General features: G+C 42.4%; 1 protein-coding gene across 1 annotated transcript in view; it reads right to left on the reverse strand.

Moving 5' to 3' along the window:
• Positions 1 to 5,629: 5,629 nt before the first annotated feature.
• Positions 5,630 to 24,641, reverse strand: part of LOC124805196 (probable cytochrome P450 301a1, mitochondrial) — a 210,266-nt gene continuing 191,254 nt past the window's right edge. Inside the window, exons 8-11 of the mRNA XM_047265692.1 lie at positions 22,104 to 22,182; positions 13,326 to 13,520; positions 7,249 to 7,438; positions 5,630 to 7,194 (exon numbers count right to left, since the gene is read on the reverse strand). Of these exons, the coding sequence (XP_047121648.1) occupies positions 7,328 to 7,438; positions 13,326 to 13,520; positions 22,104 to 22,182 (385 nt within the window). The 3' untranslated portion in view covers positions 5,630 to 7,194; positions 7,249 to 7,327. The remainder of the gene's footprint in view (positions 7,195 to 7,248; positions 7,439 to 13,325; positions 13,521 to 22,103; positions 22,183 to 24,641) is intronic.

The raw sequence follows: 24,641 nt of genomic DNA on the forward strand, positions 1-24,641 counted from the left end.
AAGGGAGATCTGGATTGTTTTCGGTTCTAATCTCGATGGAGGCAGATCGACTGGCAGTAAAGCAATTTTAAGAAATTCTCGTGCCCCCTATACTTTTTATTGCTACCTTTATTCTGTACCAGCGTCCTGTGGATGTAAATATGAAGATGTTGTAGAATTTCATACTTATTACTGATTACTTTTTCCGCTTCTGTCAATAACTCAATTGAATTACGTGTGGCACTGAATGATTTTTGACTTAATTTCGTTATGAATCTTCATGCATTGCTAAATTTGCACTTTTTCATGGTAGGTCAGCAACGGTAATTCAGTATGACTGGTCTGAGCGTTGACACAGACCGTTTTGCAGCCGAATACGCATAATATTTTGCTAATTCGTAACGATCTGGGGTACTTTGTCTTACTAAAACAGTTACGTTGTATCGATAAACTGAAATTCATTTTTATTAGTACAGTTCATACTAACTAGCGTTTCTTCTTTCATTTACATTTTATGTTTACGTGTTGTGTTTAACACACTAATCAGCATAGTCATACACATGATTGAAAACAGTCTGACAAAGTTCGGATAGTCTGTCAATTTCACGCCTGTGCATAGTATGTTGGTAGTACTTCGTCGCCTTGCCTGTTATGCTGTGTTGCAGACTTTCAAGCTGTGCGGATCAGCATAACATCTACATCTACATGACTACTCTGCAATTCACATTTAAGTGCTTGGCAGAGGGTTCATCGAACCACAATCATACTATCTCTCTACCATTCCACTCCCGAACAGCGCGCGGGAAAAACGAGCAGCTAAACCTTTCTGTTCGAGCTCTGATTTCTCTTATTTTATTTTGATGATCATTCCTACCTATGTAGGTTGGGCTCAACAAAATATTTTCGCATTCGGAAGAGAAAGTAGGTGACTGAAATTTCGTAAATAGATCTCGCCGCGAAGAATAACGTCTTTGCTGTAATGACTTCCATCCCAATTCGCTTATCATATCTGCCACACTCTCTTCCCTATTACGTGATAATACAAAACGAGCTTCCCTTTTTTGCACCCTTTCGATGTCCTCCGTCAATCCCACCTGGTAAGGATCCCACACCGCGCAGTAATATTCTAACAGAGGACGAACGAGTGTAGTGTAAGCTGTCTCTTTAGTGGACTTGTTGCATCTTCTAAGTGTCCTGCCAATGAAACGCAACCTTTGGCTCGCCATCCCCACAATATTATCTATGTGGTCTTTCCAACTGAAGTTGTTCGTAATTTTAACACCCAGGTACTTAGTTGAATTGATAGCCTTGAGAATTGTACTATTTATCGAATAATTGAATTGCAACGGATTTCTTTTGGAACTCATGTGGATCACCTCACACTTTCCGTTATTTAGCGTCAACTGCCACCTGCCACACCATACAGCAATCTTTTCTAAATCGCTTTGCAACTGATGCTGGTCTTCGGATGACCTTACTAGACGGCCGGCCGGAGTAGCCGAGCGGTTCTAGGCGCTTCAGTCTGGAACCGCGCGACCGTTACGGTCGCAGGTTCGAATCCTGCCTCGGGCATGGATGTGTGTGACGTCCTTAGCTTAGTTAGGTTTAAGTAGTTCTAAGTTCTAGGGGACTGATGACCTCAGAAGTTAAGTCCCATAGTGCTCAGAGCCATTTGAGCCTTACTAGACGGTAAATTACAGCATCAACTGCGAACCACCTAAGAGAACTGCTCAGATTGTCACTCAGGTCATTTGTATAGATCAGGAACAGCAGAGGTCTCAGGACGCTTCCTTTGGGAACACCTGATATCACTTCAGTTTTACTCGATGATTTGCCGTCTATTACTACGAACTGCGACCTTCCTGACAGGAAATCACGAATCCAGTCGCACAACTGAGACGATACCCCATAGGCCCGCAGCTTGATTAGAAGTCGATTGTGAGGAACGGTGTCAAAAGCTTTCCGGAAATCTAGAAATACAGAATCAACTTGAGATCCCCTGTCGATAGCGGCCATTACTTCGTGCGAATAAAGAGCTAGCTGCGTTGCACAAGAACGATGTTTTCTGAAACCATGCTGATTACGTATCAATAGATCGTTCCCTTCGAGGTAATTCATAATGTTTGAATACAGTATATGCTCCAAAACCCTACTGCAAACCGACGTCAATAATACAGGTCTGTAGTTAGATGGAGTACTCCTACTACCCTTCTTAAACACTGGTGCGACCTGCACAATTTTCCAATCTGTGGGTACAGATCTATCGGTGAGCGAGCGGTTGTATATGAGTGCTAAGTAGGGAGTAATCGGTATACAATCTGGACCTGAAGACTTGCCCGTATCCAGCGATTTGAGTTGCTTCGCAACCCCTAAGGTATCTACTTCTAAGAAACTCATGCTAGCAGCTGTTCGTGTTTCAAATTCTGGAATATTCCACTCGTCTTCCCTGGTGAAGGAATTTCGGAAAACTGCGTTCAATAACTCCGCTTTAGCGGCACAGTCGTCGGTAACAGTACCATCGGCACTGCGCAGCGAAGGTATAGACTGCGTCTTGCCGCTTGTGTACTTTACATACGACCAGAATTTCTTCGGATTTTCTACCAAATTTCGAGACAATGTTTCGTTGTGGAACCTATTAAAGGCATCTCGCATTGAAGTCCGTGCCAAATTTCGCGCGTCTGTAAATTTTAGTCAATCTTCGGGATTTCGCGATCTTCTGAACTTCGCATGCTTTTTCCGTTGCCTCTGCAACAGCGTTCGGACCTGTTTTGTGTACCACGGGGGATCAGTTCCATCTCTTACCAATTTATGAGGTATGAATCTCTCAATTGCTGTTGCTACTATACCTTTGAATTTGAGACACATCTCGTCTACATTTGCATAGTCAGTTCGGAAGGAATGGAGATTGTCTCTTAGGAAGGCTTCTAGTGACACTTTATCCGCTTTTTTAAATAAAATTATTTTGCGTTTGTTTCTGGTGGATTTGGAAGAAACGGTATTGAGCCTAGCTACAACGACCTTGTGATCACTAATCCCTGTATCAGTCATGATGCTCTCTATCAGCTCTGGATTGTTTGTGGCTAAGAGGTCAAGTGTGTTTTCGCAACCATTTACAATTCGCGTGGGTTCGTGGACTAACTGCTCGAAATAATTTTCGGAGAAAGCATTTAGGACAATCTCGGAAGATGTTTTCTGCCTACCACCGTTTTGAACAAGTATTTTTGCCAACATATCGAGGGAAGGTTGAAGTCCCCACCAACTATAACCGTATGAGTGGGGTATTTATTTGATACGGGACTCAAATTTTCTCTGAACTGTTTAGCAACTATATCATCGGAGTCTGGGGGTCGGTAGAAGGAGCCAATTATTAACTTAGGTCGGCTGTTAAGTATAACCTCCACCCATACCAATTCGCACGGAGTATCTGCTTCGACTTCACTACAAGATAAACCACTACTGACAGACACAAACACTCCACCACCAATTCTGCCTAATCTATCTTTCCTGAACACCGTCTGAGACTTCGTAAAAATTTCTGCAGAACTTATTTCAGGCTTTAGCCAGCTTTCTGTACCTATAACGATTTCAGCTTCAGTGCTTTCTATTAGCGCTTGAAGCTCAGGGACTTTCCCAGCACAACTCAAACAATTTACAACTACAATTCCGACTGTTCCTCGATCCAAGCACGTCCTGTATTTGCCATGCACCCTTTGAGATTGCAGCCCACCCCGTACTTTCCCGAGGCCTTCTAACCTAAAAAACCTCCCAGTCCACGCCACACAACTTCCGCTACTCGTGTAGCCGCCAGCTGAGTGTAGTGAACTTCTGAACTATTCAGCGGAACCCGAAACCCTACCACCCTATGGCGCAAGTCAAGAAATCTGCAGCCAACACGGTCGCAAAACCGTCTGAGCCTCTGATTCAGACACTCCACCTGGCTCTGCACCAAAGGTCCGCAGTCGGTTCTGTCAACGATGCTGCAGATGGTGAGCTCTGCCTTCATCTCGTAAGCAAGACCGGCAGCCTTCACCAAATCAGATAGCCGCTGGAATCCAGAGAGAATTTCCTCAGATCCAAAGCGACACACGTCATTAGTGCCGACATGTGCGACCACCTGCAGCTGGCTGCACCCTGTGCTCCTCATGGCATCCGGAAGGACCCTTTCCACATCAGGAATGACTCCACCCGGAATGCACACGGAGTGCACACTGGATTTCTTCCCCTCCTTAGCCGCCATATCCCTAAGGCAAGGGGTCTCGCTCGTTTTGTCCACGACTGTACATGTAGAAACTAGAAAATTAATAGAAAGAAAAGCTGACGTCTCAGTTTACTCAAGTTGTTTTATTGCAGTGTAAAGTCAGATGAACCGTGGTTAGTACTCGAACTCATACGTACATTAACATCAGAATTTGTTATCTTTAATTGAAATGATACAAAACGTCCCGTAGAAGGCAACGTTATAAACAAAGAGACCTGTTTTTTTAACACAGGTGAAAGTTTGTCATGTTTTTCTAGTCTCATATTTATTGAAAACTGGCACGTTCCCAACCACTACAATAGTATTATCTTTGTTTTTATTTGACACTGATGATGGTCCGTTCATTCGATGGGTATACTGTGCATGGTGCCTCCGTTGATGCTATTCAAGTAACAGAGTGATTTCCATTACCAGGTCTCAAAGTCTTTGTTTTCCACACTCATCCATAAAGGTGCACGTGTTACACCACACTGACCAAGTACTTGTCATAGGTATGCACACAATGCAGATACACACGCACCTTAGGCAACGCCTACGGCAAAGGGAAGGATCCAACACCAGTAAAAAAAGGAAAAGCATTACAATTTGTCATACTTTCGACGAGAAGTCGTTACAAACGTTGCGATAATTCAGCTGAACGACGATAATAATGAAAACAAACTGTAGCGTGGGTCAAGGAACCTGGCAATATTCGCTAGCAGTAATTTATATGAAGCTCATGGAGAATTATCACTAGTTGTAGTAAGGTTTTTGGAGCCTGTGGTAATGCTTCCACTCACTGGTCGCTCCTGTCTTGGTGTTAAGCATACATTTATCGTGGAAAAAGAGAGATCACAGACTTGCTCTTTGGAGAACGAGCAACAAGTAGCTATTGTGAAAATGTCTCATAGGCGCAGCAAAAATATCTGTCCGTCACAGCTTGTGCCCATGATATTTTTGATATTTCTTTCGAATGTTAACCTGTTTTTTGCCGACAGAATGCTCTCTAACATTTGATAAATTTCTTTGCACAAGTTCTATACTATTTGATTTCTGGACAGACTGTACATCTGCCAAATCTGAGACAAGACTTCTTTTCCCTACGATATGAAATATTCTTTTTTCTAGTGTAGTAATAATGAATGAAAACTGCTGCATTTTTTCTAGAAGAATCACCTGTATCCTTAAAGACATGTGACTAGGATGAAAAAAAGTGAATCATTAGTTAACTTTGAGTCATAGATGGCGGAATGGAATAATAGGTGGAGATTGTGATGGAGTACCAGTATAACCCATGCTATAAATAACTACAAATCATGTAATAGTTTTCACATCATTTTATTCTAAACAGCTTACATTACAGTACAGTATAAGTTATACAAACATTAAAGGCAGTATATATTACATTAAATAGATATATTTAAAGGGGCTACTTAAGACGTCTGGTCTGTGATCTTACTTCTCAATACTTAATATGATTCGATTGGGAAATCTAAAGTATTCTCCAATGATCGGCATGAAACAGCAAACAGTTATCTAACAGATGGTATTTCGTACATGTATTATCTATGTTCTCCATCACTAGTTATTCTCCTACAGAGATATTCTGTTTGTTCACAGCCCAAACCCAGAACCGAAACCTGAGTCTACAGATGTGACGAAGAAAGAAGATTCCGTAAGGAAGTGTACTCAGCAGGTCTACTCTTGGCCTTCAGGTACTGGAGCTAAGGGCCATGGCATGGCAAGAAGGTAGCACGATGGCCAGAAATAGCGATCGTAAAGGAAATAATATTTTCAGAGTAAGGTTTTCCTTATATTCAGTAGGTAAAATGTTCATTCGTCAAATCTCCAAATTCTTTCTCGAAGTGTGTGCAAAATTGACTTTCACTTTTCTGTCTTTAGCTTTATAGCTTTTTGCGCATCATATTTTGAAATATCGTGTGATTCTTCATTCTTTAGACCTAACACTAATGAACAAATCAGTTCCGTTCTATAAATCATTAAATGTCTACCCAGAAACATTTACTTTAAAATCAGTAGACGATGTTGAGACAACAGTACCCACAAATATTAACTCCGGAGTAAGTATGTGCATTTCTTACACTGTATAGTCTTTGTTGGAAGATTTAATACATAAATGGAAGAATCAGCCGGTAATTCTTCTCTTCACCGATTATCGAGCTATACAAGCATCCTCTATAACTGACCTACCCAAATCTGTTCACCAACTCGTAAGATTCACTGTAAATCGAAAACGAAATTTCTGGAATTATATGTCATATGTATTATAAGAGCTATAAAACAGACGATTTATTCTAAATATTTGGTAAGAAGAACGATCACAATTCCAGTAACGATACCGAAAACAAAGTAATCATTTTTTTAGGAACGTACGCAACAATTAGCAGAAAAATGTCCACACAGTAGCTCAACATGGACAAAAGGAAGACGGAAAATTTAGGTGGCTCTAATGAAATTTAATTGGGGGTAAAAGATACACGAAAAGAGAGTTTATAATAACTGGTAGACACCGAAAAGAACTGAAGATCTTAAGCATGAACGATTAAAGTACGGACTACAGAGAATTAAGACAGGACACTCTTTATAAATGGTAGATTATCGGACTGTTGATTACAACTAGTGGAAAGACTTGTGGAGCAACTAGATGAAGGAAAGAGATCTGTAGATATTGAAGTTAAGTGTCTAATCTGTGATGGGAACGTGGTGATAATGATAATAGTGAAAATGGCTAACGAAGATTTTATAAGAGATTACTAGGATTTCCTAATCAGATAATCTGTCGCTAGGTCGTTGACGTGCTGTAATATAGTGAACTCTAGAGACAATAATTTCCTGGTCAGTATAATCTACCAGGAACTGTGTAGCTGTGTAAACGGCCTTTCACTATGAAATGCGAAAGCGGACGTGACGGGTGTTGTTGGTGATGAAGAATTTGCAGATGTCTTCACTCAGGCCATTTCCAAAGGTGCGTTCTCTCGGGAAAGGCCAGGCAAGTTGTTCACTCAGGCCATTTCCAAAGGTGCGTTCTCTCGGGAAAGGCCAGGCAAGTTGATGGCGTCTCTGGAAAACTCAGCAGCAGTGGCCAGCGGTTCATTTGCGGTCAACCAGCCGTAGCCGCAGCGGTCCGTCCGGGGTGAACATGGGATGCACGGCGTACTGCAGCGGCTCATGGTGGTATTCGATGCGGAAGGCCTGCACCATCTGCAACACAGGTCGGCACGTTTCGTTCCGTCCATCTCAAATAATTTTCCACATAAGCCTGGCTCAGAATTTAGTGGGAACAATGCAAATTACATACGACATAACACGCAATAAAATCTTAGATGGCCCACACAGAAAAAACAACTCAATATTTTTGGGAAAAGTGTGCTACGTTGTTTCATGTACAACACACGAGCTGTATCTGGCGTCCCGCAGGAAACTGTAACGCCGAGGCAGGCTCCAATAGTCGATAACGCTCTGGTTCGTTCTTCGGAACGTAGTAACCCAAATATAGGTTCTATCAAAACTAAAGAAGGTAAGACTTTGAAAAGACGTCTGAGAAAAATCATTGCACCGTTTACGTTGGACTGGAGTGCCATCGGCTGAACAATTCAGATACTGTTGCTCGACTACAGTACTAGCAGTGGCGTCTGCAATCTGTACATAAAGGAGAAGTTGATCCTGAAATGCACGTTGTTCTGGTGGTTTATGGCTACATTTATCAGGATACGTGAACTCGCAGAAAAACCGACGTTGGAGTTATGAAAATCCTCGCCAGTTACAGAGCCTCATCATGATGTGAAAACAGGGGTGCGGTGTGCAAAGAGTGCAACACGAATTACTGGACTCATATTTTTCCATCAAATCTCAACTTCTGGTACCTGAGCAATAAATCGGAACTTTTTTTTTCAGACGACTAACGACTAACGAAAAGAACGCATGATAATTTCGTGCAGGACAATTCAAGGGCACAAAACGCCAGGGCGTATGTAGCGGTGTTTTTTGATATAGTAATTGTTCTATCTAAACTGGCCCGTCGACGCACTGTCGCTACTTTGAAAGGTTTCAGTTGAGTTCAGGCACGCTTCTGTGAGCAAATGTTTCTCACAGACCAGTCTCAAGTGAGCGCAAAGATTTTCTCCAACGTATAGAGGGCGTTTCCGTAAGAGCACTGAACAATTTGTGGTAGGGGACTTGTGGTCGGAGAACCCAGCTTAAGGGGATAATAGAAATAAAATCACAATACTGTGTACTTTTTTATTTACATTAGTTACAGTTAACTGTAAACACCATCATTGACACAAGGCACGTACCATTTGTACTGTATTTTACAAAACGTGCTGAAACCGACGGGCATCAACCTCAAGCATGACATCGGCGAAGAAGATTCTGACGCACCTGGACAAGTATCCCTGGTGTGTTTCACTTTACATCACAGGCAGCTACAACTCTGGCAACTAATTCCGTCTTCGTATCCACTGGGGTCTCATACACAAGTGACTTTAGACGTCCCCATAGGAAATAATCAAGGGAATTCATGGCAGGTGACCTTGCAGACAATGGAATCTCCCAATCTAGAGACCAGGAAATACAGTATTGAGATGGTTGTGGGCACCCACACTGAAGTGAGGCGGCGTACTATCATGTTGTATCCACATCCTGCCCCGACCAGCCTAGGGTACGTTCTCCAGCAACTCAGGCAGAACTCTTTGCACGAACCTCAAGTACAGGTGGCCATTCAGACGGCCAGTTAGAAGATATTGCCCAATGAGATTGTCGTCTACAATGTCGTCCCAGATATTCATAGCAAAACGTACTTGATTGTGTGACTCTACTAAAGCATGAGAGTTTTCCTCATCCCACACATAGCTGTTCCTTCTGTTCGAAATACCACCACGATCAAAAGAGGCCTCGTTAGTAAACAGCAGGATTTAGACAACAGGCAAGGTAGCTCAGTGTGTTCGGTCAGAGGGTTAGCTGCCCTCTGTAAAAAAAAAAAATTGAGTGAAACGATTAATAGTGAACTTGAACGGGTGTCATGGGACGTCCGCCCTGAACAATTGCAACAAACAACAGCAAACAAAATGAAATTAAAAAAAAAGAGGAAATCTGCTCCATCAATCCATTGTTGGAGCAGCCACTGACACATCACAACCCTTGTTGCAAAATCAGTCACAAGCGTTGCATGGACTCGTTGTGGGTGATATGGGTGTAATTGTTATTCTTGGAGTACTCGCCACTCAACTGCAGGTGCAGTGCCCATTTCACGTGCAATATGAACAGTACTTGTAGTGGGGTATAATTCCAAACACAGAGGAGATGATGATGCGGTATCAGGGCGTTATTCGTGGTTAGGGTGCACCCTCTTATTCCGCTTAAGAAAACATCAACTTCGGAGGATTTGAACACATTCTACGTTACAGTGTAGTGCGTAAAGTGGAAGAACCGTTCGGAGACAAATGCTCCCTGTCATAAAGCAGCAACTGTGAGGCAGTGGTTTCTAGATAATAACATTTCTGAAATAGACTGCACTGTCCATAGTCCCATCCTAAACCCAATGAAACACCTTTTCAACAGGTTAGAACGTAGAATTCACTTTTTATCCCAACGTCCAATAACACTACCTCCTCCGGTTTCGGATTTTGTGGAAGAATGGGCTGCCAATCCTCCACATACATTCATACACTCACTGGAAGTGTCTCCAGCAGAGTTCAAGCCATCACAAATACGAAGGATGGACACACCCCATGTTGATGTTCACTAATAAGTATCCGGATATTTTGACCAGATAGTGTACATGATCTCTCCCCAATGCTTTAGCGTCTAGTGAGTTTTACGGCCAAGGGCGTGTTGAGAATTGTGTCACACGGCTACCTGGCCAATAGAGAAAGAAAGCGGTAGAAAGTGCTAGCTATGTCGGATGTGCACATGCACAACGATTATAGTTGTTTAACAGTAAAGGAGCAAGTGTCCCTTGAGCAAGCGGATTGGCGGCGATGTAAAGTACAACGGCTCTGGAGGAAGCAGAAGTGCTTTAAGAATATTGGCACCTACGTATCTTTTCCGAAGAGACTCCGACACTGGAGGACGTAGACGTTTGATTATTTGAGACTAAGACAGGGCCCTTTATGTCTGCAGAAAATTTAGAAATATCGTGTTTACATGGTGCCTCAATAGAAAAAAGTTATCTGATGAGACGAGTAGCACTTTTCAAATTACGGCGATTACAGCATCTGGATGTGTAATTTTGTAGAGTTGTTGAGAACTCATGACAACCACATGTGACGTTAAACGTACACAGTGTCACGTGGAGGACAATTAGTCATTTAATTCATTCTGGGATCAGTGATCGTTACCGGAAGCACTACGATAATTGCAGACCTCTTTGAAGTTATCGCTCGTGACACGCATACCTTCACACCTGCTATTTACAGTTTCAGACGTGGTGTATTCCCACAGCACGACTCTTTATAGCTCAATGTCCCACTCGTGCTCCATCGGTTTGGAAGCATGTCTATGAATTCCTGGAAATGCATGAGCTATGCTTTGACATGTGATATCAACTACTATGGACCGCGTACCAAGCACTTGCATAATCTGTACCACAATGAACAGCAACTCTTTCTATGTCCAGGATTAGACAACGTGAAACGTTTCATAATTCTGCGAAAATCAATGAAATGTACACCAATTCAAAAAGCCTTCCAAACCAAGGTAGCCCTTGTAAACGTATTAAGGCTAATACAGATGACTTTTTTAGCCATCTAATCACGATAAACGAATTCTTGGTGTGCCTATATCACCCCGAAACAAAGGAGCAAAACAAACAGTTGGAAACATGTGGTTTCACGATCGCCGAACAATGCTAAGACCCAACCATCAACAGGCAAGATGATGTTGAGGGTTTTTTGGGACTGCCAATGTTGGAACAAGTGAGGCAATACTGACCTTACGACTTATCTTAGAGGAAAGATTAAGGAAAGGCAAACCTACGTTTCTAGCATTTGTAGACTTAGAGAGACCTTTTGACAATGTTGACTGGAACACTCTTTTTCAAATTCTAAAGGTGGCAGGGGTAAAATACAGGGAGCGAAAGGCTATTCGCAATTTGTACAGAAACCAGATGCCAGTTATAAGAGCCGATGGGCAGGAAAGGGAAGCAGTGGTTGGAAAGGGAGTGAGACAAGGTTGTAGCCTCTCCCCGATGTTATTCAATCTGTATATTGAGCTAGCAGTAAAGGAAACAAAAGAAAAATTCGGAGTAGGTATTAATATCCATGGAGAAGAAGTAAAAACTTTGAGGTTCGCCGATGACCTTGTAATTCTGTCAGAGATAGCAATGGACTTGGAAGAGCAGTAGAACGGAATGGACAGTTTCTTCAAAGGAGGATGAACATCAACAAAAGAAAAACTATGTTAATGGAATTAAGTCGGGTGATGCTAAGATTAGGAAATGAGACACTTAAAGCAGTAAAGGAGATTTGCTATTTGGGAAGCAAAATAACTGATGATAGTCGAAGTAGAGAGGATATAAAATGTAGACTGGCAATGGCAAGGAAAGCGTTTCTGAAGAAGAGAAATTTGTTAACACTGAGTATAGATTTAAGTGTCAGGAAGTCTTTTCTTAAAGTATTTGTGTGGAGTGTAGCCATGTATGGAAATGAAACATGGGTGATAAATAATTTTGACAAGAAGAGAATAGAAGCTTTAGAAATGTGGTGCTACAGAAGGATGCTGAAGATTAGATGGGTAGATCACGTAACTAAGGAGGAGGTATTGAATAGAATTGGGGAGAAGAGGAGTTTGTGGCACAACTTGACTAGAAGAAGGGATCGGTTGGTAGGACATGTTCTGAGGTATCAGGGGATCACCAATTTAGCATTGGAGGGCAGCGTGGAGGATAAAAATCGTAGAGGGAGACCAACTGATGAATACACTAAGCAGATTCAGAAGGATGTAGGTTGCAGTAAGTACTGGGAGATGAATAATCTTGCACAGGATAGAGTAGCATGCGGAGCTGCATCAAACCAGTCTCAGGACTGAAGACCACAACAACAACATGGTGTGGTGCTAGCATATGCTCGGAAAGGACGTAGGGGAATAGGTTACCGAAATCTTCTGGCGAGGCTGCGAGAGGCTATCGAGACGAAGCACAGCGGAAGACTGTCTAAGAGGGTGATTTTATTTTACGAGAAAGCTCCAGTTCATTCTGCACAGTATACGGTCCCACTTCCTGCTTCATTGGGCCAAAAATTTTTTCTTCTATCCCCCCCTTTCACATGGTGACTTCTTCTTCTTTCCTCAGATGAAGAAACCATTGCGTGACAGATGATTCCATATGGCCGACGAGATTATTTCCAATGTGAAATGTTTCATGACTAGCCAAAATGCAGACTTCTGCTACCGAGGCCTCCACCCAGTCATTCGTCATTGGGAAGGTTGGTTCGCATTGAAGGGTGCATATGTAGAGAAAGACTAACACTATCAGCAAGTTTCATGGTTGAAGCTTGATTTTTCTAGGTGATAATTACAACTACTAGTCCTCGTGATGGTTAAGTCGTGTTACATTTTTCGTTACTCATCCAGCATAAGGTACTGGCTCGATTATGGGAGTAGCGCCCGCCCGATTGGCCGTGCAGTCTAACGCACGGCTTTCCGGGCGGGAAGGAGCGCCGGTCCCCGGCACGGATCCGCCCGACGGATTTGTGTCGAGGTCCGGTGAGTCGGCCAGTCTGTGGACGGTTTTTAGGCGGTTTTCCATCTGCCTCGGCAAATACGGGCTGGTTCCCCTTATTCCGCCTCAGCTACACTATGTCGGCGATTGCTGCGCAAACAAGTTCTCCACGTACGCGTACACCACCATTACTCTACCACGCAAACGTAGGGGTTACACTCGTCTGGTGTGAGGCGTTCCCTGGGGGGTCCGCCGGGGGCCGAACCGCACAATAACCCTGGGTTCGGTGTGGGGTGGCGGAGGGGTGAAGTGGACTGCAGTAGTCGTCGTGGGGTTGTGGACCACTGCGGCTGCGGCGGGGACGGAGCCTCTCCGTCGTTTCTAGGTCCCCGGTTAACATAACATGGGAGTAGTTCTACTGTATTTTCCTACCTTTGCGATGACCATCTGTATCTCGAGGTCAGCGAAACGGCGCCCGAGGCACATGCGACGGCCGTAGCCGAAGGGGAGCGACGCGAACGGGTGGTGGGTACGGGACTGCAGCCATCGCTCCGGCTGGAAACGGCCCGCCTGCGGGAAGTAGCGCTCCGACCGACCCATCACGTAGTGCTGGAACACCACCTGCGTCTGCAACACAAGGGGCCCGGCCGCTCTCAGCACCCGCAGTCACAGCACTGCAGGGGGAACAACCCACACTCAGCAACAGCAGATAGCAATTCACTTGTGGTGGAAAAACAAACACACACACACACACTCACACACACTTAGGCAGACAGGCACACCTACAGAAAGAGAGAGAGAGTGCGAGTGAGACTAAGTGAGAATGAATGTGAATGAGTGAATGTGAATGTGAGTGTGACTAAATGAGAGTGACTGTGAGTGTGACAGAGTGAATGTGAGTGAGTGTGAGTTAGACTGAGTGAGTGTGAGACTGAGTGAATGACAAACAAGGAGAGAGAGGGAGAGAGAGAGAGAGAGAGAGAGAGAGAGAGAGAGAGCGAGAGAAAGAGAGGCATGGGTCGACAAAGCAATAGATGGAGAACCTAACAAATGTGCTTAATGCTGTAACCACTTTTGAATCGTACATTCCACCGTTAATACACAGTCGATGGTATTCATTTACATCACATAATCTGCAATCTCTCTTTCAAATTCTGAGGGTGGCAGGGGTAAAATATAGGGAGCGAAAGGCTATTTACAATTTGTATAGAAACCAAATGGCAGTTATAAGAGTCGAGGGGCATGAAAGGGAAGCAGTGGTAGGGAAGGGAGTGAGAAAGGGTTCTAGCCTCTCCCCGATGTTATTCAATCTGTATATTGAGCAAGCAGTGAAGGAAACAAAAGAAAAAATCGGAGTAGGTATTAAAATCCATGGAGAAGAAATAAAAATTTGCGGTTCGCCGATGACATTGTAATCCTGTCAGAGACAGCAAAGGACTTGGAAGAGCAGTTGAACGGAACGGATAGTGTCTTGAAGGGAGGATATAAGATGAACATCAACAAAATCAAAACGAGGATAATGGAATGTAGTCGAATTAAGTCGGGTGATGTTGAGGGAATTAGATTAAGAAATGAGACACTTAAAGTAGTAAAGGAGTTTTGCTGTTTGGGGAGCAAAATAACTGATGATGGTCGAAGTAGAGAGGATATAAAATGTAGACTGGCAATGGCAAGGAAAGCGTTTCTGAAGAAGAGAAATTTGTTAACATAGTGTATAGATTTAAGTGTCAGGAAGTGGTTTCTTAAAGTATTTGTATGGAGTGTAGCCATGTATGGAAGTGAAACATGGATGATAAATAGTTTAGACAAGAAGAGAATAGAAGCTTTCGAAATGTGGTGCTACAGAAGAATGCTGAAGATTAGCTGGGTAGATCACATAACTAATGAGGAGGTGTTGAATAGGTTTGGGGAGAAGAGAAGTTTGTGGCACAACTCGACTAGAAGAAGGGATCGGTTGGTAGGACATGTTCTGAGGCATCAAAGGGATCACCAATTTAGTATTGGAGGGCAGCGTGGAGGGTAAAAATCGTAGAGGGAAACCAAGAGATGAATACACCAAGCAGATTCAGAAGGATGTACGTTGCAGTAGGTACTGGGAGATGAAGAAGCTTGCACAGGATAGAGTAGCATGGAGAGCTGCATCAAACCAGTCTCAGGACTGAAGACCACAACAACAACAATCTGCAATGGCACCGTTAGTTTCCAGTCTTACAACTATAGCACAGTTTCTCAGCGACAAATAAGGTAACATGCTGACTAATTACATGCTACATCTACATCTACATAGATACTCTGCAAATCACATTTAAGTGCCTGGCAAAGGGTTCATCGAACCACCTTCACAATTCTCTATTATTCCAAACTCGTATAGCGCGCGGAGAGAATGAACACCTATATCTATCCGTACGAGCTCTTATTTCCCTTATTTTATCGTGGTGATCGTTCCTCCCTATGTAGGTCGGTGTCAACAAAATATTTTCGCGTTCGGAGGAGAAAGTTGGTGATTGGTTTTCGTGAGAAGATTCCGTCGCAACGAAAAATGACTTCTTTTAACGATTTCCAGTCCAAATCCTGTATCATTTCTGTGACACTCTCTCCGATATTTCGTGATAATACAAAACGTGCTACCTTTCTTTGAACTTTTCTATATACTCCGTCAGTCCTATATGGTAAGGATCCCACATCACACAGCAGCATTCCAAAAGAGGACGGACAAGCGTAGTGTAGGCAGTCTCCTTAGTAGGTCTATTACATTTTCTAAGTGTCCTGCCAATAAAGCGCAGTCTTTGGTTACCCTTCCCCACAAAATTTTCTATGTGTTCCTTCCAATTTAAGTTGTTCGTAATTGTAATACCTAGGTATGTAGTTGAATTTACGGCTTTTAGATGAGATTGATTTATCGTGTAACCGAAGTTCAATAAGTTCCTTCTAGCACTCATGGGAACCCCCATTTTTTATTGCAGAATCAGATTCTACATAACAAACTACGTACATTGTCTTAAACATTTGTTTTGATTCTTGGTAGTTGGCGCTGTAATTCAAGAAAATCCATGTTCTAATTTTTTTCGTGGAAAATGGGCACAGATAAATAAAAAATACATATTCACTTCGTAAATTTTGATTCGCTGAAACTGAAACTCTCCCTCTCTCCCCATAGGGTGGTGTTTGAGAGAGAGGAATTAGAGTTTTAGAAATGTTGACCCAAATATTAATTTTTCCCGCAGATTCGAATAAGTTTTGTTTTTCCGTGGTCATGATGCCACACAGCTTTTAATTATCAAGTATTACTGTTCCAGTACAGCACTCGTTGCTGCCGCACCGCGGTCGCGAAGTGGGGCCGAGGCAGTTTCAGATAAGTTTTCAATCTGACTATAATTTATGGATTTGTAGTTTAAGCTTGACGATGTCCACTAAGGACAAACGGTAGTTTCTGCTATTCTGAAGAAGGCTGGGTTATCCCGACTGAAACCTAGGTAAATTCTAGGTAAACGGTGCAACAGTCTGTTGGTTATTAAAATTAAAATTTATATTTATACAGTTGCTGACAGGGCCGAGAAATGTTGAAAATATTCAATTAGGGTTTCCTCCTCTGGCTCTTCTATCGGTCCAACGTTATTGTTATGGTCTTCAGCCCGAGGATTGGTTTGATGCAGCTATCTACGCTAGCCTATTCTGCGCAAGCCTCTTTCCTCAAAATAACTTCTGCAACCTACATCCATTTGAACCAGCTTATTGCATTCTTGCCTAGGTCTCACTCTACAATTTTCATATCCCGGATTTCCCACAATTACCAGATTGACTGTTTATTGATGCTTCAGGATGTATCTTATCAACTATTCCCATCTTTTAGTTAAGTTGTGCCGTAAATTACATTTTTACTCAATCGGATTCAGTATATTCTCATTAGTTAATCGATATACCCATCTAATATTCACCATTCTTCTATAGTATCAGATTTCAAAATCTTTTATCATTTTGCCTGATCCGCTGATCGTCCACGTTTCACCTCCGTACAAGGCTACACTCCAGACAAATATTCCCAGAAAACTTTAATTTACAAATGGTTCAAATGGCTCTGAGAACTATGGGACTTAACGTCTGAGGTCATAAGTCCCCTAGAACTTAGAACTACTTAAACCTAACTAACCTAAAGGCATCACACACATCCATGCCCGAGGCAGGATTCGAGCCTGCGACTGTAGCGGTCGCGCGGTTCCAGACTGTAGCGCCTAGAACCGCTCGGCCACCCCGGCCGGCTTTAATTTACGATGAGCCGACAAAAGTCATGGGATACCTCTTAATATCGTCTAGCATCTCCTTCTGCCTAGTGTAGTGCAGCAACTAGAAGTGGCATGGACTCAGCGAATCGTTGGAAGTCCCCTACAGAAACACTGAGCCCCGCTGACTCTGTAGCTCTCCGTAATTGAGGACGTTGTTCACGAATTGACTTCTCGATTATATCTCAGAAAATTTCTGTGGGATCCATGTTGACCAGTAATCTCGGTGGCACAACAATTCGCTTGAATTGTCCAGAAGATTCTTCAAACCAACCGCGAAGAATTGTGGTCCGTTGACATGACTTCGTTGTTTGGGACGATGAAGTTCATTACTGAAAATCGTCTCCAGGCTGCCGAACATAACCATTTCTTGTCAGTGATCGGTTCAGTTGGACCAAAGGTCACAGTTTGTACCATGTAAATACATCCCACACCATTATGGAGCCTCCATCAGCTTGCACATGCTCTCTTGACAACTTGGGTCCATGCTTTCGCGGGATATGCGCCAAACTCGAAACCTACTAGCTCTTATTAAATGAAATCGGGACTCATAAGACCAGGCCACGGTTTTCGAATCGGCTAGGGTCCAACCGAAAAGATCACGAGCCCAGGAGAGGTGCTGCAGGCGATGTCGTGCTGTTGGTAAACACACTCGCGTCGGTCGTCTCCCGCCTTAGCCCATTAAATCAAAACTTGGCCGCACTGTCCTAACAGACACGTTCGTCGTACGTCCCACATTGATTTCTGCGTTTATTTCAGACAGTGCTGCTTGTCTATTGGAACTGACAACGCTACGCAAACGCCGCTGCTCTCGGTTGTTAAGTGAAGGCCATTGGTCACTGCGTTGTCCATAGTGAGAGGTAATGCCTCAAATTTAGCATTCTCCTGACACTCTTACATTGTGTATCCCTGAATATTGAATTCACTACCGATTTCCGAAATGGAATGTCACTGCATCTAGCTCCAAACAGCATTTCACGTTCATATTCTGTTAATTCCCGTAGTGCGCCGTAATCACGTCGGAAACCTTTCCACATGAATCGCCTGAGTAAACATGACAGATGCATTAATGCCCTTTTATACGTTGTGTACGCGATACCACACCAATCTGTATTTGTGCCCATCGTTATCCCATCACTTTTGTCACCTCAGTATAATTCGATATTAATACATTCCTCTTTATCAGATGCTTTTCTTGTCTTTACCAGTCTACATTTTGTATCCTCTCTACTTCAGCCATCACCACTTATTTTGCTGTCCATACAGAACACTCACTTACAACTCTTAGTGTCTTACTTTTAATTCCCTTACAATCGTCTGAATTTTTTCTACCACGTTTCATTACCTTTGTTTAACTTTCGTTGGTATTCATTTTCTAATCTCTTTTCTATACACTACCAAGTCCGTTGAAGTCTTTCAGCATTCTCAAACCTCAGATTTACTTTTTCTTTCCCGGAACTTTTATTTCCTTTCCAAATTTCGCCTTTATTCCATTTACTGCTCACTTAATGTACAGATTGAACGACATGGAGGATAGGCTACAATCCTGACTCATTTCCTTCTCAATTGCTGCTTCCCTTTGATGTCCTTCGACTCTTAAAACTACATTTTGGTTTCTGTATTCTTTCGATTCCTATATTTTAGCTCTCACACCATCAAAATATCAGATAGTGTAGACTAGTCAAAATCCGGAACCAAAATCGGACTTATCCAAGGTCGGCTTCTACCGCTTTTTCCAATCTTGTGTAAATATTTTGCAACCATAGTATCCACACCTATCAGCACCTGGTTTTTGGAACTGGAGTTACTGCATTCTACACCTACATCTACATCGAACTCCGCAGTCCACCTTAAGGTAAGAGGCTGGGGATACCCAGTACCACTGCTATCCGTGTCCTTTTTTCTTCCATTCTGTATGTAATAGCCCTATCTCATACACATTTTTCACGAGGTTGAATTTGTCATGTCTGGCCTTCCTATGAATCTCCACTTAGGTCTTTCAGTGCTTCATCAAATTCTTCCCGCAGTATAACATCTCCCATATAATGAAATTTTCGTTCTGTAGCGGAGTGTGCGCTGATGTGAAACTTCCTGGCAGATTAAAACTGTGTGCCGGACCGACACTCGAACTCGGGACCTTTGCTTTTCGCGGGCATGTACTCTACCAACTGCGACACTTTCAGGAGAGCTTCTATGAATTTTGGAAGGTAGGAGACGAGGTACTGGCGGAATTAAAGCTGTGAGGACGGGGCGTGAGTCGTGCTTAGGTAGCGCAGCTGGTGGTAGAGCACTTGCCCCCAAAGGCAAAGATCGCGAGTTAGACTCTCGGTCCGGCACACAGTTTTAATCTGCCAGGAAGTTTCGTTTCCCATATAATGTTGACATACTTCCACTTCTCTTTCCATAGTATTGTCCTCAGGTTTTCTTCCCCTACATAGATCTTCTGTATCTACCTTCTACCTTCCAGCTTTCGTTCTTTGTTTAGCACTAGCTTGTGATTTGAGCTCTTGATATTTATACAGGTGTTTCTCTTATTTCTGAAGGTCTCTTCAGTTTTTCTATAGGCAGCAGCTATCTTTCTCTGTCGCGCGGGATTAGCCGAGCGGTCTCAGGCGCTGCAGTCATGGACTGTGCGGATGGTCCCGGCGGAGGTTCGAGTCCTCCCTCGGGCATGAGTGTGTGTGTATGTCCTTAGAATAATTTAGGTTAAGGACTGATGACCTTAGCAGTTAATTCCCATAAGATTTCACACACATTTGAACATTTATCTTTCTCTGAGGCATGCATGTTTCTAAAGCTGTCTATTTGTCTTTTAGCCCTTCCTGCTTAGTTGTTTTGGATTTCTTATGAATTTAATTTTTTAGTCAGTATTCAATTTCGCCTGCTTCATTGCTGTCTCTTCTAGATTTTCTCCTTTTCCCCATTAAATTCTGATATCTTGCATTATTCAGGGATTTCTATTTGTTTTCCTGCTTGATCGTCTGCTGTCTACAGTATTTCATCTTTCAAGGCCACTCATTTATCTTCCTCGTACATGCATTAGTATATTATTGCCTTATTCATTTTTGAGACTCTCAATAATCTCTTGTTCTTTCAACTTAGTCAGGTCTACCTTTCCGCAGCTTTCATTTTTTTTCCAGTTTTAACCTGCAGTTAATGATGAATAAATTATGGTGTGAGTCCACATCTGTCCCTGGAATTGTTTTGGAGTTTCAAATCTTATCATTATGTAATATAATAGAAACTTTCCAGTGTCTCCAGATCTCTTCCATGTATACAACCTTCTTCGACGATTCTCGTACCGACACACTGCAATAAAATTTTCGTCTCCCTTAACTATCTGAATATTCCTTTTATCTAATCGTACATTCTTTCAGTCTCTTCATCATCGGCAGAGTTAGCTGGTATATAAACTTATATTACTGTGGTGGGTGTGGGCTTCGTGTCTGTCTTGACTATGATAAAGTGTTCACTGTGCTATTGGCTGTAGCTTTCCGAATTCCGGTTTTCTTGCACATTATTAAGCCTACTCCTGTATTACGGCTACTTGATTTTTTGAGGATAACACTGTACTGACCTGACCAGAAGTCCTTTTCTTTCTGCGACCGTACTTCACTAATTCTCCCTATATCTAACTAAAATCTATCAATTTCTCTTTTTAAATCTTCTAAACTATCTACCTGATTAAGTGAGCTGATATTCAGTGCTTCTACCCGTAGAACGCCAGTTTTATTTTTCTTGATGACAACATTCTCCTGAGTAGTCCCCTCCTGGAAATGCGAATGGGAGGATAATTTTATCTCCGGAATATTTACCCAACAGCATACCATCATTTAAACTTTCAGTGGAGCTGCATGCCCTCGGGAAGAAAAATAACGGCAGTACTTTCTCCTTGCTTACAGAACTGAAAATGCGAAAAGGCTGCTGCCACTCTTCAGGAAGCATCTATGGTACGCCTATCCGAAGTCCGCAGAAAAGTGAGGTTGGCTAGCAGCGATCTGTGCTGCTGTTGGCTGACGCTACGACATCACGAAAGAACAGTTTTTGCCTCGGAAACAGCGCTATAACAGCCAGGCCGCCCATCTATCCGGTGTATTTGTGATATGTTTTAGTTTCTGTTTTTTTAACTGAAAACAGTCTTGGTTGCAACTTGTTCTTTTATTAACAACGCGTTTCGTCTTCTGGGGCATCTTCAGTTTATCCTAAAATTTTTCTTTTGCAACATTTTAAAAACAATAAAACATCCTCTGCCAGACTAATGTACGAGACCTTTTCCTTTTCTAACAGGCACGAGTCGAAACAGATGAACACCCATAGACCTCAGTAAAGTCGTACCAGCAGACCAGAATGGTGCAACAGTAGGGCCCACTCATAAAGAAGTGTGCACATTTAAACGTAATAAACGGTGTTGCCTCAATAACTTCACGGTATGAACGTCAGGCGGTCACACAGGCGACCAATGACCATTTCCCGGTGGCGATATCTGACAGGAACGCTGAATCGCTATGGAGTACATGGCTCAGCCACCCAAGTCAAAGACCGTTGTTTTTTAATTTAAAATGAAACTAGTTTCCAGATTTTACATAAAGGATAACCCTTGCCTCTGCTTATTCTATAATAGTATCCACTAGTCTCAATTCAATGGATTCCCTTAAGACACAGTTGCATTTGTTGCAATACTAAACCGCAGGAGCGACTATCTATGTCTCATTTCACAACATTCTGTGTCACTCGTTAGACGGTGCTCTGACACCGCTGATTCCGCCGGAGGTAATAGCTATTCTCTACATCACGCTCTTCACAATGTCATAGAGGCGAAGAGAAGTGGTTTAGCCTAGAATGAAGAGAGAAAGCGAAAGATGTTGACGAGAAATCCTGCGAGGCGAGCTGGTTTGGCAAGTTGCGGAGAGATGGTAGTTGTAGCTGAACTCACCCCTTTCGGTATCTGGTATCCTGCGATGACGGTGTCCTTCGTCAGACAGCGGCCATTGCCTATTACCACTGGATACAACCTGTGCAAGAAAACAGTAACAATATCTTGAATAGTTCAATAAAGTGATATACGTTTAAGAGCATTCAGCGCGATAAGATATTAACAGTCAGACGGTATCAGCGTCCTGAATTTAACATTTTCTTGGTACGGCAAAGTAAAATAAGAGTTCAAGAGCAGTATTCAACGGGGAAAGATGAAGGCGTAAAACATTCGAATATCATTCCTTGGTACCTGCTGAAAATGCCAACAACGTCTTAGAATGGACTCAACAAAAGAAACACTTGAAATATATATGTTAACAACTTCTACGCCATTTCTAGAATGTTTGATAGAATGGCAAATGTCCTTAGACGCAATCTTCCATTTGTTCTACTGAAATTCATTACTTTCTTTAATATTTTCATTTATTCATATAATATTTCTTTTGTAAAATGATTTGGTCTGCGCACCTACTGTTTTCCTTTGCGGTCGTTTTGACTAATACCTGCTCTCTCGTTTATGTGGTGTTCTTCTGTTTGGAGTAAGCGTAAGATACATCCTTAATACAAAAGAAAATTATTAAAAATTCTAGTCAAAACCAGAAAGTGTAGTAGGGAGCATACAGAATTACACTTCCTACGTCACTGCAGGTGGGAAAGTCCTTCTTCGCTACGTTCCGGGTACAATACTGAAACTGAAAAACAGCGGACAAATGATGAAAAACTTTTTTCCCCATTAATCCACAACCAGTCATGACATCCATACCTCGGCATTCCAGACTTTCTCCAAAACACTGTAGATGAACATCTGGACTGATTCCTAACCACACACACAAATTTGCAATACATATAGAAAACAGGACATAGATAGTAGGAAAAGGAAGAGAAGGAAAAGTAGTAGATTAATATGGACTGGGTGAAAGGAATGAAAGAAGAAGGCGCCTGGTAGAATTTTGCCACATCATAATTTAATAATCTCTAATACTTGGTTTAAGAATCATGAAAGAACGTTCTATACTTGGAAGAGACTTGAAGAAGCCGGAAGGCTTTAAATTGATTATATAATGATAAGACAGAGATTTCGGAACTGATTTTAAATTGTATGGTATTTCCAAGAGCAGATGTGGGCTCTGACCACAATTTATTGGTTATGAACTGTAGATGAAAACTGAAAAAACTTCCAAAAGGCAGGAATTTAAACAGATGAGACCTGGGTAAACTAAAAGAACCAGGGATTGTGGGGAGTTTCAGAGGGAGCATTACGGAACGATTGACAAGACCAGGGGATAGAACACAGTAGAACAAGAATGAGTAGCTTTGAGAGATGAAATAGTGAAGGCAGCAGCGGATCAAGTAGGCAAAAAGACGAGGGCTATTAGATATCCTTGGATAACACAAGAGATATTTAATGTAACAGATGAAAGGAGAAATATAAAAATGCTGTAAATTAAGCAACCGAAAGGGAATACAAAGGTCTAAAAAATGAGATTGACAGGTAGTGCAAAATGGATAGAGCACAAATGTAAGGATTTAGAAGCATATACCACTAGAGGAAAGTAGAGGAAAGAGAGATGCCGAAAGCACCGTTAGGAATGCCAAGAACTCAGATGAAAAACCAGGGAAAACAGAAAGGTGGAAAGAGCATACTGCGGGCCTATACGAGGGAGCTGTGTTTGAGGGCAATGTTATGGAAATGGAAGAAGACGTGGACGAAAATGAGATGGGAGATACGATACTTCGTGAAGAATTTGACAGAGCACTGAAAGACCTAAGCCGAAACAAGACCAGGGAGTAGACAACATTCCGTTAGATCTACTGATAGCCTTGGGAGAGCCAGCCAACACAAAACTCTTCCATCTTGTTTGCAAGATGTATGAGACAGGTGAAATACCCTCAGACTTCAAGAAGAAAATAATTCCAATTCCAAAGAAAGCAGGTGCTGACGGGTGTGAAACTTACCGAATTATCAGTTTAATAAATCACGGTTGCAAAATATTAACACGAATGCTTTACAAAAGAATGGAAAAACTGGTAGAAGCTGACCTCGGTGAAGATCAGTTTTAATACCGGAGAAATGTAGGAACACGCGAGGAGGCACTGATCCTACGACTTATCTTAGAAGGTGGGTTAAGGAAAGGCTAACCTACATTTATAGCATTTGTAGACTTTGAGAAAGCTTTTAACAATGTTGCCTGGAATACTGTCTCTTAAATTCTGAGGGTGGCAGGGGTAAAATACAGGGAGTGAATGGCAATTTACAATTCATACGGAAACCAGACGGCAATAATCAGAGTCGAGGGTGTGAAAGGTAATCAATGGTTAAGACGAAAGTGAGACAGACTTGTAGCACATCCCAGATATTATTCAATCTGTACATGGAGCAAGCAGAAAATGAAACAAAAGAATAATTTGGAATAGGAATTAAAGTCCAGGAAGAAGAAATAAAATTTTGAGATTTGCCAATGACATTATAATTCTGTCAGAGACAGCAAGAGACGTG

Source organism: Schistocerca piceifrons, chromosome 7 (genome assembly GCF_021461385.2).
Source record: "Schistocerca piceifrons isolate TAMUIC-IGC-003096 chromosome 7, iqSchPice1.1, whole genome shotgun sequence".
In the NCBI taxonomy this organism is placed as follows: domain Eukaryota; kingdom Metazoa; phylum Arthropoda; class Insecta; order Orthoptera; family Acrididae; genus Schistocerca; species Schistocerca piceifrons.